Source organism: Taeniopygia guttata, chromosome 2, assembly GCF_048771995.1.
Source record: "Taeniopygia guttata chromosome 2, bTaeGut7.mat, whole genome shotgun sequence".
Taxonomy (NCBI): Eukaryota; Metazoa; Chordata; class Aves; order Passeriformes; family Estrildidae; genus Taeniopygia; species Taeniopygia guttata.
The window spans coordinates 46341945-46358192 of NC_133026.1; the positions used below are offsets into that span (position 1 = coordinate 46341945).

At 39.6% G+C, this 16248-nt stretch overlaps 1 protein-coding gene across 5 annotated transcripts in view; it reads left to right on the forward strand.

The window, feature by feature from the left end:
- BMPER (BMP binding endothelial regulator) overlaps positions 1-16248 on the forward strand; it is a 150426-nt gene that overhangs the window by 65943 nt on the left and 68235 nt on the right. For all 5 annotated transcript variants that reach the window (XM_072925835.1, XM_030266978.4, XM_030266976.4 and 2 more), the window contains 3 exons: positions 10614-10713; positions 13969-14078; positions 14701-14841. In XM_072925835.1, coding sequence (XP_072781936.1) covers positions 10614-10713; positions 13969-14078; positions 14701-14841 — 351 coding nt within the window. The remainder of the gene's footprint in view (positions 1-10613; positions 10714-13968; positions 14079-14700; positions 14842-16248) is intronic.

The window sequence follows — 16248 nt, forward strand, 5'->3', positions numbered from 1 at the left end:
GACTATTTCACTGCAGGAACAGTTTCATAACCTACTGGTTTAATAAAAGTAGCCTAGTTTTCCTAAAACTTTATTTTCTAAGAAGTCCTCTGAATGAGCTACAGTTTACCACTTTCTCTTGAAGTTTACCTCTTTCTCACATAATATTTTAAAGTGTATTTTTAACTCACTTTGCTAAGTGCCTAGGACAAACAGGATCTCCTGTTAATGAAAACCTTTGATGGATGCATTAAGGAAGCAGTGTGTATGTAATCCTATATTTCCTGAGGTTACCTCACCAATATACATGGAGCATAACATTCAAGGAGTGTAGATGCATGCATAAAGGTCTTGTAAAAAGCTAGAAGTAGTGTCCTTACTACTACTATGACAGCATGATTTATTTCACCATGGATGTTCTGCAGATACCAGTGTGCTTTATCATCAGACCTTGAGGCAAGGTCATTCAAAAATTGTAGAAATAACTGGTGAAGGATTAAGTCTCAACCCCCCCCAGTACTTCACTGCCCTGAATCACAGAAGGAGATTTGTTCTCTTTGTTTGTGAATGGAACATTTATTTGATGAACTATTCTGGTAGGCTTTGACCTAGTAACAACTTTTCAAAGTTGAGGTGTGTAGGCACCTGCTTCTAAATTATGTGGTTTTTGCTCCTCCAAGAACAATCCTACTATGTTTTTTACTCATTTGCATCCCAAAACCTGAAGTTTCAAACCATTCAATGAAATGATGATCATATTGTCTACAAGAAAGTATCTGCTGAATAGAAAGCCTTTACTTTGTATCTAAATGCCAGATGTCAGAATCTGGGCATTTGGAGATTTAATTCACTCAAGTCTTGCAATTTATTACTGCAGATAACTTAAGGGGAAATATTTAAAAGTAATGCTCTAAGGCAAAGCTGTGTGGATACATCTGTAGAGTTTCTGGTTGTGACCAAGTATTTTAAAGAATGATGATGAAGTGAGAATCAGAACTGTCACCTTTCTCAGGGTCACAATGGTACTAGTATTCTGTGTGTGCAAGGAACACACTGGGGACACTGGAGGGATTTAATAACTGTATCTCTGTGAACAAGCTGTTCAGAAGGAAAAGCTGTTCAGAAGGGAGATCAGTACTGCACTGTAATGTGGGCGCTGGAAGTGGGGGTGAAGGGTGTCGTTGATTTTTGCCAAAGTGTGGGGTTTACAGGAGTACCATTTACTGTAGGATGTAGTGAGAAAAGCTTGTGAGGTACTATCACAAAGCTTATGCTGTAGAAAAGGAAGTCAAAAAAAAGGAGAAAAAACCCTTTTGTGCAAGTTTATCTTATGAAACGCAGATGATCTTAATATAAATATATTGTGGTAGTGGCTATCATTTTGCAGGCATTGAGTTAGGACTTTGAAACCTTATGCAAATGCACTGGTGGTGTATACACAACTGTACACCCACTGGACTGTGCTTCATGTGTTCTTGATGCCAATGAAAACAAAGCAGGCTCCAACTGATTCAGGGGAAAAGTCATGGCTGCAAGAAGCCAGGACCTGTTTTACAGAGCTACTGCTCTGCTTCTAATAACTGAAGTTAGGAAAGTCCCTTGGATTTAACCCTAACTTTCTTATTATCTGGAAAAGGACATGAATAAGCTGAAGAAGCTTGTTAGTGGTTTTTAATAGTTTTTCTGGCCACAGACAGTTTCCAGCTTAGCATGTTTTATTGCAATTTTTCATAGAAACAGTTCTTTTTAGAAGAGAAATAAATAATCATGTGGCTCACAGCAAAGCTTCCATAGTCACTGGAGACCTCTGGTGCAACAGCTAAATTAATCATGAATAGCTGAACTCCCTTTTGCAGCAGTGTGCCAGAATTGTTTCCTTGCCAATGTCTTTGCTTCCCATCTGCCGTCCCCACAAAGCTGCAGCTCTTTTCCCCCAAGGTGGTGAAGAGCCCTCTTTCTGCAGTGTGCAGCTGCCTTCCTGGCCCCTTCCTGCATAAGTGGTTATACTGACTCATTTTCCACCATTGCCTGTGCAACTTCTGGGACTTTTGTTCATAGTTCTGTCATCCAAAGTGGACTGAAAAATCAGTGGAAAGACCCCCACTGGGTCATATAACCTTTGGGGCAGTGCTTGCCTACATCTTGCCTTAAAATCCACCTCTTGTATATGTTTTAATCTCCAACCTTGGCTCTGTTTGAGTGTGCCCTGTGCAGCAAATGGCAGGGAGATTAGAGGGGGAAGTATAGCCTGTATAAAGATGTCTGGTTCATAGAAAACACCAAGGTATGTGGAGGATAGGGGCTGTGGTACCCGAGCTTGTGGCATTACTGTTAAGTAGCTGCCTATTAATAATGAGCTATTTTTAATTTCAGAAGGCTAAAGCCTTTTGATACTATTACCCAGCATGGACTTTAAAAGGCACAGTGACAACAATCAGTTTAACAAGACCTGCAGCAAGGAAGAGTTTGATTCGTAAGTGAATGAAAGGGCAGCAAGGGATGAAGATGATGTGAAAGGATTCAGGCTAGAGGAAAAACTGGATTTGAGATGCTGGCCAGTCATCTGCATACTGAAAGCAAGAACTAACCTGCTATGTAGCATTAAGATATTAAGTGTAGTTGGTAAATTTGAGAAAAATTAAGGTAACTTTTTACATAGTCTCTCACTGGGAAAAAAAATATGAAAAGCATTGATCTGTTGCTCGAAATAGTGCCTGGGATAATTAAAGAGTCCACAAAGGTGCCTGTGGTGCAGTGTGAATCCAGCCATCCTAAGTTTTTGATACTGTTGTTTCTGGTTTTTAAAATTTTTTTCTTAACTTGCTATCAGCTAGCAGAAGAAGGAATAGATTACATTGTTGGAAACTCTGCCTTCTGGATGCAGCTTTAGAGACATTAAAAACCACCTAATGAAAGACAGAATAATTTTTGGGATACATTACTTCTGCTTGCAGAAGAGATTTGTTGAGAGAAACAGATCTAACCCTGGAAAAAGCCTCAGCTGTCCAGGACTGTCGAGGAGGAGGATCAATAAAATAACAGCTCTCACGGCAGGGCAAATATATGGGCTGCATCTAAAAGCATCCAGCACTTAGGGGGGTTGATGGCCAGTCTGGAACACAGGTATTATGAATCATTGTAGGTACTGGGAGTAAAAAAACAACACAGGAATAGCATAAATAAAAATGCCTCATCCCATGGGAAAAGTGCATTTGGTATGGGACACAGACCTGTCCCTGTTAACCTAGGAATAGAGATTATGTTCCCAGAACAGCAGAAGCAGTGAAGGATTATTTTATAGATATGTGCCACTTGATCTGTCCTGTCTGCAAAAATCTGTGTTTTTTTCCAACACCTCCATGACACAAGCACTGAATGAAAGGCAGAAGATCTGGGAGATGCTGGCTGGAAGGCCAGCTGCTGTCTAAAACTGTAGGATGCTTTCTGGAGTTCATGCTAAGAAAGAAATCGAAGGCTCTCTACTCTCTGCAGCAGTCTGATGTTGAAAAAGTCTTGTAGGAACTTATTGTCCATGAGATTGTGATGTCATTTTGATTTTTGCTGTTTTGTCTCTATGTATCTTTTTCAGAGTAGTCTCCTGATCATTTGTGGCTGGAGCTGGTCAGTGATTCACATACTACAGGTGTCCCTGGTTTCCAACTGCATAAGCTTTCTTTCCTTAGGAAATCAGCCTGAAAGGGACAAAGTATGCACCACAATTAAAACTTTCAGGGCTTCTAAGAGAAGGGAGGCTATTTACAACATTACTTTCAACAGAGCCAAGAGCTCAGTATGGAAGCCCTAGAGGGGAGATGGCTGCTGGCTGTTCAGCTGTGTTACTTTGCAAGTAGGCTATTGGGTCAGCAAACAATTTAATTTCGGCTGGATTGTGAAGCCAGATGCAATATCATCCCAGCAACACTTCTGCATAGTGCTGTTAGACTGGAGAAATGTGGCCAAGTGCTGGTTGCACTGTCCCCCAGCTGAGAGCAGAGTGCTGTGACAACCTCCAAGGAGCCCTTCTCCAGTTCCAGCAATTGTGAAATTTAGGATCAGTGTCACTGCCTGTGCATACCTTAAAGAAAATTACCATGCAGCCCATAATTTCATGTTCCAGAATGGTCCCTTTCACCCAAGGCAGTAAATACCCTGGTCTTCCACCCCCTCCCACAGGACACTCAGTGCAAATAATGTTTTTGTGAAACTTGAAAGAAGCAGGACCAGCAGCTCCCCAACAGTCTGATTTCAAAGTGGAGAGCTACATTCCAGAAGAGCAAACTTCAGACTCTGGGAGGATGCTGGGATATTTCAGCAAACAAACAGCAACGCTCTTCCCTCTATTAAAGAGAAATCTATTTTCTTAATCTAATTAATCTCAGGAAAAGTGGCTCTTGTGAGCTGGAAGGGATGCAAGTCTGGATAGACCTAGCACCTATTTGTCACTTTGTACACACTGTATTTGGTTAACATAGCACATAATTTGGAACACATAACAGTATTTACAGCCCTCATTCTATCCTAAATAACTAATTAATGAATTAATGTAGTTAATTCTTCTGCAGATGGATACAATCATATACACAGTAACTTCCAAAGGAGGGAGACTTTTTGGTTCTTGGTTTTAGGTCAAGATCTTCTAACTCTGACATTATGCAACTGCACTTGCAATTTACTAGGAACACAGGGACATGAATTTGCATTAGCTGGAGACAAGTAGTCAGAGTCTTTTGTTATTGCGGCTTGTTGATGACAAGGACTGCACACCTAACAAGGTGTGTCATTAGGGTGCATATGGAAAGGTGGTGGAAATCAAACTTTTATCTGCTGAAATTGATGGAATTTTTTATGCTTCTTTTGCTGTGTCAAGGAATGCATTTTCATCACACTGAGATTAAAAGTTGAAATAATTTCATGAATTGTGCCTTTGCTTTGCCCCAGAGTTGGTTTAGTAATTTATTCAGAAGAATCTTTTATCTTACTATTTCTAATCTGTATAGCTTTTTAGGTGATTTTTAAGCCGTTTAAGAAAATTTATTTATATCCACACCAATCTGTATGACCTGGTACTGAAATATATGTGAGCTCTGTAGAGCATTGTTTCACATGCAGTTCTTAGGATGCCACTTTAGACTGTCACCAGGGCTACTTTCTAAAGCCTTCCCATAGGAGTGATATTGCAGAAAATAGGATTTGAGATCTAGATCCAAAGTTTAAAAATCTGGCGCATACAGTACAAATACCTGCAATATAAGTACTTGCTGTTTTGAATTGAAGCTCAATATCTTCCTATTCTGAATTTAATCCAACACTTTCTAGAGAGGCATTTTAAAAATCCTAATCTAGACAATAGATCAGGCTGCAATGATGTGGGAAGCTCTGGCTTGTCTGTCTGATTGATGTGCTGATTGCTTTTATACTGGGAACTATATTGCTACTTTGTTCATTTCCTAAAAACCTTCTTCCTCCTGTGACCCTTCCAGGGAACTCTCACTGTGCATGACATGGCTGTTTCAGGGGCCCTGAAATACTGTGTAGGGGTGAAGTTATTTCCAGAGGCTGTCCACCCCATGCTGCATCCAGCATTCTTATAAGAAGTGGAGTTTCTTTCATCTGATTTGGGAGAGGACGCCTTTCCAGATTAAATTTCCAGATTCAACCCACACTCTAAGTACTGCATCCTCTCCCTTTTTACCTGAAGTCTACTTACGTGGCACATCAGAGACTGTAATCTGATTGTAAACTCAGGGTATGGGTTTTTAGGGCATGTGATTCCAGAGGCATTTTGGAGATGCTTGCATAGTACATGTTGCTGACCTGGCTTATATTCTTAGTACACGTTTGGGAGGCAGTCAAAGTCTTTATTATCATACAGGAGTTAATAAGTCAGACAGAGCTCCTGGTGGCCACCAGGAGTATGCAAGCCAACACAGTGTCCAGTTCACCTAGGAAGCCCTATACACATCAGCCAATACAGTGTAATGAAATGAGTCCTGGAATGCCAAAATATTTTTTTAATTCCAGAATGGTAATCCTCAGGTAATACTTATTGGAATCTCAATTTATATGTCCATCTCTTTATTGGCATATGTCTATTTATTACCTTTATGCCTTTGCTGTCACAAAAATGATAATGTTTCTGATTATGTTCACGGTGACTGTAGTTACTTGCACTGGGGCGGAGTAGTTGAAGACAAACAGTCACACTGTTGTGCATTTATTTGGCTTCTCTTGCCACTGGCATGGGGCAGACTTGCTCAGTAGTGACCCAGTTGAACTTTCAAAGTTTTTTTTTTTCATGCTGGTGGCGTAAAATCTTTCTTCATAGCTGGAGACAGCCTTGAACATCTGCCTTAGTTCTTACAACAACCCTGCTGAGTCTACAGTGTGTGTCTGATCTTTCTCTTAATGTCTGGAATATGTATCACAGAGTTGAGAGAAATGTTATTTTGATTTTTTTTTTTTCCCATGTAAGGACAGGCTCACTAGTAGCAAATGAAACCTTTCACACTTCTTCTAGAATGAAAGTTAAAAATAAATGTTTACAACCCACTGAATCCTAATGCCAGTCAGCACTCAGACAAAATATTCTGCAAAATCAATGGAAATTTTATTTCTGTTAGAGGATGAGAAGTATTTCAAGTACAAGGTGAACAAAGGGCAAAACTAAGGAGGAATCTTTTTTAGATGATTTATAGGTTCACTAAAGCACAGAGATGAAACCTGAAAGTCAAATAGAAAATGAGATACCCACAAGAAACCTGCTTCTTGATAATACTGATGTTAACCTTTAACCTTAAAAATCATGCACGTAAAATATTATTAACTTTAGACATGCTCATTATCAGAAGCAAACAAACTGTTCTACTGGGATTTCATGAGTGCTTTAAAAATCTGCTGAAGACAAGCTGTTGGTAGTGATCACTTTCTTGCCTTCATGGCAGATGAAGCCCAAGGCTCTTGGGCATTAATTACAACAGACTCCCAACCTGCAGACATTTTTTTGTCTGTCTACCCCAGCACACAGGCTGCACACATGCTGTGCACCAGGCATGTGCATAGCCTACCCAGAAACTTTGCACTTTGTCCTCCATCCAGTGTGTCCAGCAGTTGATCACAGCCTGGATGGGTGTGTCTCTCAATGCTGCCAAGTTACTTGTGTCCTTATTGAATAGCAAAATAGCATAATTGAGGTAGGAGCTGAGTAGAAGTGAAAGGATGGCTAGATGGACCAGCTCCATGCTTTCATTTAAAGAGGCTTTGTTATCTGTCTTTGAGAAAGACAGACCTCTCGTGGGAGGTTTCATCTCGCGCTGTTTCATCTCCCCCTCTCTTATGTCTCTTGAGAAAGCTGCTTAGACAAGACAAAACCCCAGTCCACAACACCTGCTGAGATGATGCTTCAGAGCCTTTTGTTTTTTCTTACAGGTATAAGAAGAACATAAGAATATAATCCAGGTCAGCCAGAGGTGGCAGCAGGAGATACAGTGTTTTTATTTGTCTACAAGGTGGAAAGTGAATATTTTCTTTGTAGACTGTAGATTTCTTACAAAATCTGTTACCTCCAGAAGACTGTGAACTGCAGCAGCCTCCTCTGATTCAAGTTTCATGTTAACAATTGCTCAAGGATTTATTTGCCTAGATCTTGAATAGCATTTCTCACAGGAAGCATATGTAACTTGTACTTTATTGGTCTGTTCTGGCTTCCAATTCAGGTTTGGTTTTACTGGAACAACTGGAGGGTGTTGCTTCTGACCTGGAGCATTCTGGCTGCCTGGGAGATATCATTCAAAGAAATCTGAGCTAAAAGCTGTAGATTGAGAAGTGGAAGAAGAAAGGTGTTCTCTGTGCAATTCCCATCCCAGTTTAGGTCATCCAAAGCCAATCTTCTTCCTCTCCAGAGTTATTTTTTGCATTGATTTTTTTTTTTTTTTTTTTGTTGAACTTTTGTTGCACTCATTTTTTTCCTACCCAGCTCTATTCTATGCAATTTAAAGCACTGGCTGCACCAGCTGCTTTGAAAATAGGTATTCTGAATGCTTTGTGAGTCTTGAATTATGATGAGTGATGCTTTTAAGAAAATATAAATATTGTGTGTGTTTTAACATTCAATGAGTGCCCAATGAATTATCTCTCCAAGTTTGGTAGCGCAGGTAGAATTAGTCTTACTTTAAATTATATGGGTTGGTTTGTTTCAGACTGTTTTTCAACTTGCACTAGCATGGGAGAGCCTATCTGGGACAGCAGCAAGTTAGAAAATAGTTTGGTGTTAAAAGGCAGCATTCTAGCTGGAAGCAGGAGTAGCAGTGAATTGAAGAGACAGGTGGAACTAGTCTTAGTTTTGTGCAAAGGGCAAGTACAAAACGTAAGGCAGGAGCTATAAGCAAAAGGCTCAAGTGAGAAAATATTTTACATTATCCATGGCATTTTGTATTTGCAAAGATACATGTGCAAGAGGCTACAAAGGCTCTCAGTAGTGTGCTAAGCCTGAACTTTGATTCAGTTCATCAGAGAAGCACAACTCCATGGCAGTTCTGCAGAGCCACAGCTTATGTGAGTATTAAATGCAGAAGCAAGATTGCGGGAAAGGACCTGTGCTCACCATGTGTTGGACTATTGCTTTATCTTCACAAAATCCTGGAGTAGCTTAAGTTGAAAGGGATCTTAAAGATTATCTAGGTACAATCCCCCTGCTGTGTGCAGGGACTGCTTTCACTAGACCAAGTTGCTCAGTGCCCCATCCAATCTGGCCTTGAACTCTCAGCAATGGAGTACCCACTACTTCTCCTGTTCCAGTGTCTCGCCACCCTCTCTGTAAAAAAATTCTTCCTAATTCCCAATCTAAGCCTACTCTCAGCTTAAATCCATTTCTTCTTTTCCTGTTGCAAAATGCTCTTCTAAACAGTCTCTCTCCAACTATTTTGGAGCCTACCTTCTGGTACTTGAAAGCTGCAATTAGGTCACATTTATTCCTTCGTTTTTTCAGGCTGAACAGTCCAAGTTAACTCAGCCTTTCTTCATTATCTTCCATGAATATATCCCTGATCCTGTCACCAGTCTGGCTGAGACATCCATGCTCTGCTTTCCCTTTTGCTGAATTGTCACCAAAGTTTGAACTTTGACTTCTTGCACCCTTTTTCCCTGGGGTGAATCACAGCACTACTTCAGAGAGCCCTTCTTTGTTGTTTTCTTTCATTCTGCACCTGTGTCTCTTCTCACAGAGCTATTCCCTAAGCATGCTAAGGAACATCACTAAAGAATTGATTTAGTTTTGTCAAATTTCTGGTCTGACCCTTAATTTAGAGCAGTCATTTCAGTCTACAATAAGCTCTGTGTTTCTGCATGCTGCAGTGAAAGAATTACGAGCAGTCCTCAGCCATGTGCACTCAGGATGCTTTGGTAGCCCCATGGGACAGGTAGACTTCAGTGTCTGAAAACTTATTATAGAACGGAGCTACAGTCAGTATGTTATTTTCTGTGCAACAGTCGGTCTGCCTATATGTAAAAGCTTTTACATGATTCACGGAGGCCATTAGGAGTGGAGTGGTATGCCATCATTTCAGGCACAGAGCTCTTCAAAATGAATGGCTTTTTCCATCTCTCCCCTGGGAGCCCCGATAGCCATTCAGCATGTAGGTTGGAAGATACTGTTCATAAGCCTTCAATCACAGCATCAAGAATACAAAGTTTATTGCTGGGATGAGCCTGCAGCTCTGAGTGATAAATAAGGCAAGACAGCTAGATGAAAAAAACTGACTTTCCTTGCTGAGCAAAAGGTGGACTGATTTTTAAAGTTTGGCGACCTGGACCTTTCATAAACATATGGAGCACGTGTTGGTAGAAGGTCTAGAGCTTAACACGGTATTCTGAAAGTGTGATGAAGTAATCAGGCAACAGAGCAGAATGAGAAATAATATCTCTTTTAATTGACTCAATCTTCAATGTTTCCTGTGCTTTTGTCTCTGTTTCTGTTATTCATTGATACACCAGGATATACCCAGTCTAGGTTGCTTTATTTTTCTTTTCTTTTTTTTTTTTTTTCCCTCATTCCTTCCCAAAATTTCATATAACCACTTGGTTTTCAGTCCTGTGAACAAAGCAGACCTTCTGGGTTTGCATAGTTGGCCTTGGAGGCTAACAAGAATGTGCTTTCTTAAGTGCTTTTGGCTTCTGAGGTCAGAGACATAGTGGAAGAACACCTGCTCTCATCTTGCTTCAGCACTTAATCCCTGTTCCAGACAAGCCTAGAAGGGCACAACACAGGAGATGAAGAGTAATATTAAAAATTGCTCAATAACTTTTTGGAACATCCGGAAGTGTTCACGGATAATGATTTTATTTTCCCTGGTTTTATCATATCCACACCAAGAAATAAGATAGAAAGACACTGTTTCTTCAATTACTGCATTCATTTTTTGAGAGATTGAAAAAAAAAAATGTTGATAATCCAAGGTCTCTGCAAGTAATATACAAAGTCTTGAAGGACAGTTGTACATGTCCTGTACATTTCTGTTGGCAAATATGGCTTCAGTAAGGCTTTTCAATACCTTGTTGCCTGTGTATGTTTGTATGTGTGTTTGTGCATTTACTTGATATTTTGCTTTAATTTTTTTCTAATGGATCCTGTCTTCATACAGGGTGGCAGGACACAGTGTATCCAGGAAGTCTGCCCCATTCTCTCATGTCCCCAGCACCTCAGTCACATTCCTGCTGGACAGTGTTGCCCCAAATGCTTAGGTGAGTGATTTTTTCCCTAGGAATTTTGTAATTAATACAATATGTTTGTGCATAACATCTTTTAGACCAGTATTTCACAATACTGATAAATTCCAGAAGGTGAAAGAGACTCTATTGCTCAGAGTTTATAATCCACAGATTATGAACAGATACTTGTTCAGTGTTAGGGTTGTGGTGGGTGGTACTAAGCAAGCAGCTGCAGAAGAGCATTCAAACATAGACCAGTTGCCTTGCTTAGAAGAACAAATATAGGGATTTTTTTTTTCCAGCTTCATTATATATTTTTCAAAGGAGGTTGAGTGGGGAGGAAATGCCACTCCACTTCTTTGGAGTTAGCCACAAGAAAAAGGTATCACCATCTCATATTATTACTTGAGAGAGCATTTGCATTTCTAATTTTGAGGAAATGTGGGTCAGAGGAAACTTCTGAACTGACATTGCATTTTTAGAAACTGTTGTTAGAGAGGCCATGGATCCAGGAGTCCATCTCATGATTCCCTTTTCAAGGTGGAATCACACTATCATCCAGGAATATTTTCAATTACATCTTTCCAGCACATTTTAAGGTTTGAGTCACAGGCCTCTAAGAATGGCTGGTTCTTCCAAGTCATGCAAGCAAGGCAGTAACAAAATAAGGCACTGCCTTGTTTTGTTCTTTGTCCACAGATTCCACAGGTTAACATTCCATCTATTTAATAAACAAGGAACTCTTACTTCCTACCAAGTAAATTGACTTTAGTTTCGTCTGTGGGGTTATAACTAGGTTTGGAAAAATTTCAGAGCTAATTACTCCCAGTTCTTCAACAGAAATTTTTTGGTCATTTTGACTATATTTTTACCTGAAATCTCTTAACAGATCTAGGTTAGTGATATAGAGATGTCTGGCCTTGGAGCCCGCAAAGCTATATAGAATTGTGGTTCTGATAATACTTAACATTTTTGACTGCCTGAAACAAATCTGAATTTATTTATTTGCTAATTGAGAAGTGCTATAGATAAATAAATGTCTGCCTGGAACATTCAACCGCAGTACCAGAGAGTAATGCAGTCGAGAATGAAATGGAGAGAAGAACAGTCCAAATTCTGAGCTTCTGTTTTGGCTGAGGACATTTTCCTTTCCTTCTGAAAACTCCCCTTGTCCTCTCCTCCCCATGCTTTCCCTGACTGAACTTTCCCCTCCTTGAAATAGGCATTCAAAATGCAGCTTTAATTTTTGACACATTCAAGGGATCTTTCTACAATTTTTTCCCCCTTAGAATGTAAACAAGTTCAATAATAGCAATGAATTTCATTTTATGTGTTTTTTACGCTAAAGCATTTCGTATACCTGGGAATAGATTATGTCTACTTACAGGGAAGTGTTAAAAGTTTTGGTGGGGAGCTAAAGCCAAGGGATGAGTAACACACTGCATGGCAGCTGGGAAAGAGAAAAGTTTCCAGGGATGCTGAGGCATGGTTTTTAAAGTATCATGTGGAGGACCTCCCTGCAACTGAACTCCTGATATTCAGAGTACATAGCTTAGAAGAATGCTGTGGACTCTACTGGGAGTTGAATTAGTTTAACTAGTGGTTATGAGCCAGCAAAGACAACCATTAAGCCAATATCTTCATCACCACATCTTTTAAAGTGGTGCCTCCTTTGACAGTGGTTTTTAACCAGCTATTTGAACTAGGTTGGCCACCCGGAATTGTGCTGAGTGGTTTGCAAGGCATAGCAGTAGAGAGTGGGAGAGGACTGGACTTCTGTTCACTTGTTGACACAAGCTCTGCAATTGAAGTCTTGGCCCCACAGAGAGCAGCAGAAGTATTGTTACAGGCAGGACTATAGCATGGCTTTGCCCCTAAGTAGTTCATGGATGTAGAACATTTTCTTTTAGAGCTACTGAACATCCTCAACAGATTCCTTATGTCAGTCCTGCAAGAGAAATTAAACCTTTTTAGAAAGACACACATCCAGTGAAAGGAAAGCTGGCCATGCAAGCCCAGATTAATTCCAAGTAGCTAATTTGCATGAGAGTGATGTTTAAATTGTGTCTAACTGAATAAAAGCAATTGTTTAATAACTTTTGTTTAACATTCACTTTATGAAACCTGAAGGCAAATACAATGGAGTTTGCTGTGTGCTTATCCTTTTGTTCACTTATATCTGAGAGGAAAATGGAACTCTTTTTAAGATGCTATATATTTCTCAAGAGTTATTGAAAAAGGAAGGAATTACAGTGTGCCAAGTCCTGATGGTTTGAAAGCTAAAATATTGGCCTAGTACTTAGTACTTCTAGTATGTACTTAAAGTAGGCATTCCTTACCTTGGATTTGATGCCTATTAAATATTAGACCTCAGAAATAATAAGGTAGGAGAGTGACAATCACTCATGAAAGAACTTATTAGTTGTCTGCCTCCAAATGTAAACAGGGCAATTCAAAATTAGAAAGGCAAGTATATTGTTTTTTGAAGAGCTCATGTGCATGTACTATAATGCTCTTTTTTAAAAAATAACTTAAGCTGAGGAATAAGAGAAGACTACAGGAATACACACAATTGTAACTTGGATCTGAAAGTGCTTGCAGGATTGCATGACTTCAGGAAGGATTTGATTTTGGTGCTGTGTAATGCCCCAAACCCTTCCCTCATTCCCATTGAACCTGAATAGTTTGCAGATTATGGAAACTAAATATCTTATGTTGCCTTCGTTCTGTTCATAAATAATGCAAATTCCTGTATTTCTTGCAGCTGAGTGTAAACACATGGTACAAAAAACTGTCTTAATGAGATAGGACAACACCTATGTTTTTTTTTTGATCAGTGTCACTGAGTTGATTTAGCTTGGCTGCTGTGAACCCCTGAGACAGATATGAAGTTAAGACTGCTCTATTTGATAAATTATTGCTTTAAGTTAAAGACTGTTTAAACTAGTTTAAGTGTACCCACCTTAAGAGTCTGCAGTGCTTACTTTTTATTCCTTTAGCTGCGCTGTGCACTTTATCATGAGAAGGAGAAGAAATATTTTTCCTATATAAACATGCTATAAATCATTTGTATTGCATCCCACAGTAGAATTTGTAGAGATGAATGTGTACTAAAAGAATACTGAACTGTTAAAAGTACGTATTTTTTTCACACTGAAGTGGAAACACATAGCAAATGACACATTGCACATAAATTTGGTCTGGTGACAGTAAGCCCTACTATTTTTGTTGACAGTGTGGCATATTTTCAACCTCATTTTGTTTCTGTTACTGTTTATTTATATTTAGGACAGAGGAAAGTGTTTGACCTCCCATTTGGAAGCTGCCTCTTTCACAGCAACGTGTATGATAATGGTTCCTCATTTATGTATGACAACTGCACAGTGTGTACATGCAAGGTAAGTCCATAGTGCTTTGATATTGTGTGCTGATGGTTGTCTGACTTAGCAGTAATTTGTAGGGCTGTGGAATTGTAAGCCTGATACTGTTCTTTGGCATCTTGTGTGGTCTCAAAGAATCTGGTCTGAAGAGCACTTGCAGTTGTGCTAGGAAAGTTTGAAATGTTACTGGCTCCCTCAGCTGAGACATGTCTCACCCTGTGTGATGCAAAATAAAGTTGCTCAGATTATGTGGTCCTCTTTAAGACTGCATTAGAAGGGAAGAGGAGTTTCTAAATGGTGAATGACCATGTTTCTGATGAAGGTCAGTGTTTTTTATTTAGTTCCCTAACATGACTGCAGCAATGTACACTTTTTTACCAAGTCAGAAAAAAAACGTGCCACCAAATTAGTGAGATTTTGCAGGCCAACAGAATTAGAAGCTGGGCTTTAGCTTCACAGACCATGAAGGATTCCCTTTTTCTATAAATAATATTTATTTTGTCTGAGCTGGCCTATTCAAAGCAGCTGGCCTGTAGCTTGGGTGGATGCAATGACTGAGCAAGCAGAAATATTTAAGGATACACAGGAGCACAAACATCTTGGTAATGATTTTATGATTTCCTTTCACCCTTGTACCTAGGATTCAACAGTTATATGTAAGAAGAGGTGCTTACTTCCTGGTGAATGCAATAAAAACAAAGACCACTGCTGCAAGGAGTGTGTCTCATACATCTCTCCTGAGGAGGTGAAAGTGTGCAAGTTTGGCAATAAGATCTTCCAGGTAAGGTTTCAGGTGTGACTCAAGGGTAGGTGCCATTGTAACAGCCAAAATAGCATAAGTTTGCTGTAAATTAGTATTTGTTTTTAGCAGAATCCTCACCATCCTTGTCAATGACGGAACAACTCAGAGACAAAGCTTTGCAAAATTTGCCATCTGTTTATTTTTTTCTGAGTTTGTGTAAATTCTGCTGATAGTCAACAGTTAAAGATTAGTTCTTCTTTTAATGTTACATATGGTCTCCTCCTCTGTATGTAGATGTTCAAGCAGCTGTTTCATGACAATTGATGCATTTTTAGTAAGAGATACTAATGCTCTGCTTTCCCAAACAGACACTGCTACTCATGGAGAAGATATTCTGGGTGATATGCAGGCTTTATTGGTTGAGCCAAAAAGTGTTTTTCATAACTGAGCCAACAGGAGCTTTGTGAAGTTCGTTTTGGCTGAAAGTTACTTGATTTACTACATTTCACATCTCTGCTAAGGAGCAGCACCCCTGACATCTTATACTGGGATAGCCATGTAATAACTGTTACCTACTGCACTCTCACCCAATGTATTCAAATCACAAGGGATTCCCTGCAGAACACTTCTGCTGTTCTTGAGACTCCGTTTGTTTTTCCAAGTGGTGCAGCTTTTTTTCACACTGTGTCAGAAAAAGATTCTGTCACCTCACGGGCCATCTGTGAATTAAGAGACCCTTGAATCAGATCAAATGTTAAGTCCTGTGTGAATACTTGGTTTGCTCAGCCAGAATTGCTTCCCATTTATTCCATCTTTTGTGTACATAGCAGAAGTGTTTATTCTGGAAATTACATGTGAACCTACTGTACTCTGAGACTATGCTCCATCTGATTGGCACTTTCACACTGACGCCATTGTGCTTCACGAACAAATGCCTACTCTTAGGCACCCAACTAAAATATTCTGCTTCTTGTGAAGATTTTATTATATTACTAATATTATATGGAGTGTGAAAAAATAACGAGACAGTACATCCATTTCTAGTCTTGTGTGCAAAAAAGTAAATTCAGTGTTGCTCTGTTGAAGTCCATGGTCTAACACATGTAGAATGGGTAGAGCAAATGTGTTTTTGCACTCCTGTGCAAAACCAGCTCTAAGACAAAAATTCAGGGCAGCTGCATGCAGTCATCTGTGATGTATTCTGGTACCTTGGCAGATTCCTGGTGAGTGGTCATTAGAGAATGAAGAACATCAGAAACACCAGGCAATAAAAACATACCCTAGAAACAAAAAACAGGGGAGAAACAGCCTTTGATGAAACAAGATGAGTGGAATAAGTTAGGCTCCTTGGCATTTCAGATATAGTCTGTTTCTGTTTCTGGTCAGAACATCATGTTGAGGTGGGTACATAATTATTCACAGCTGTCTTGTTGAACTGCCTGTTCC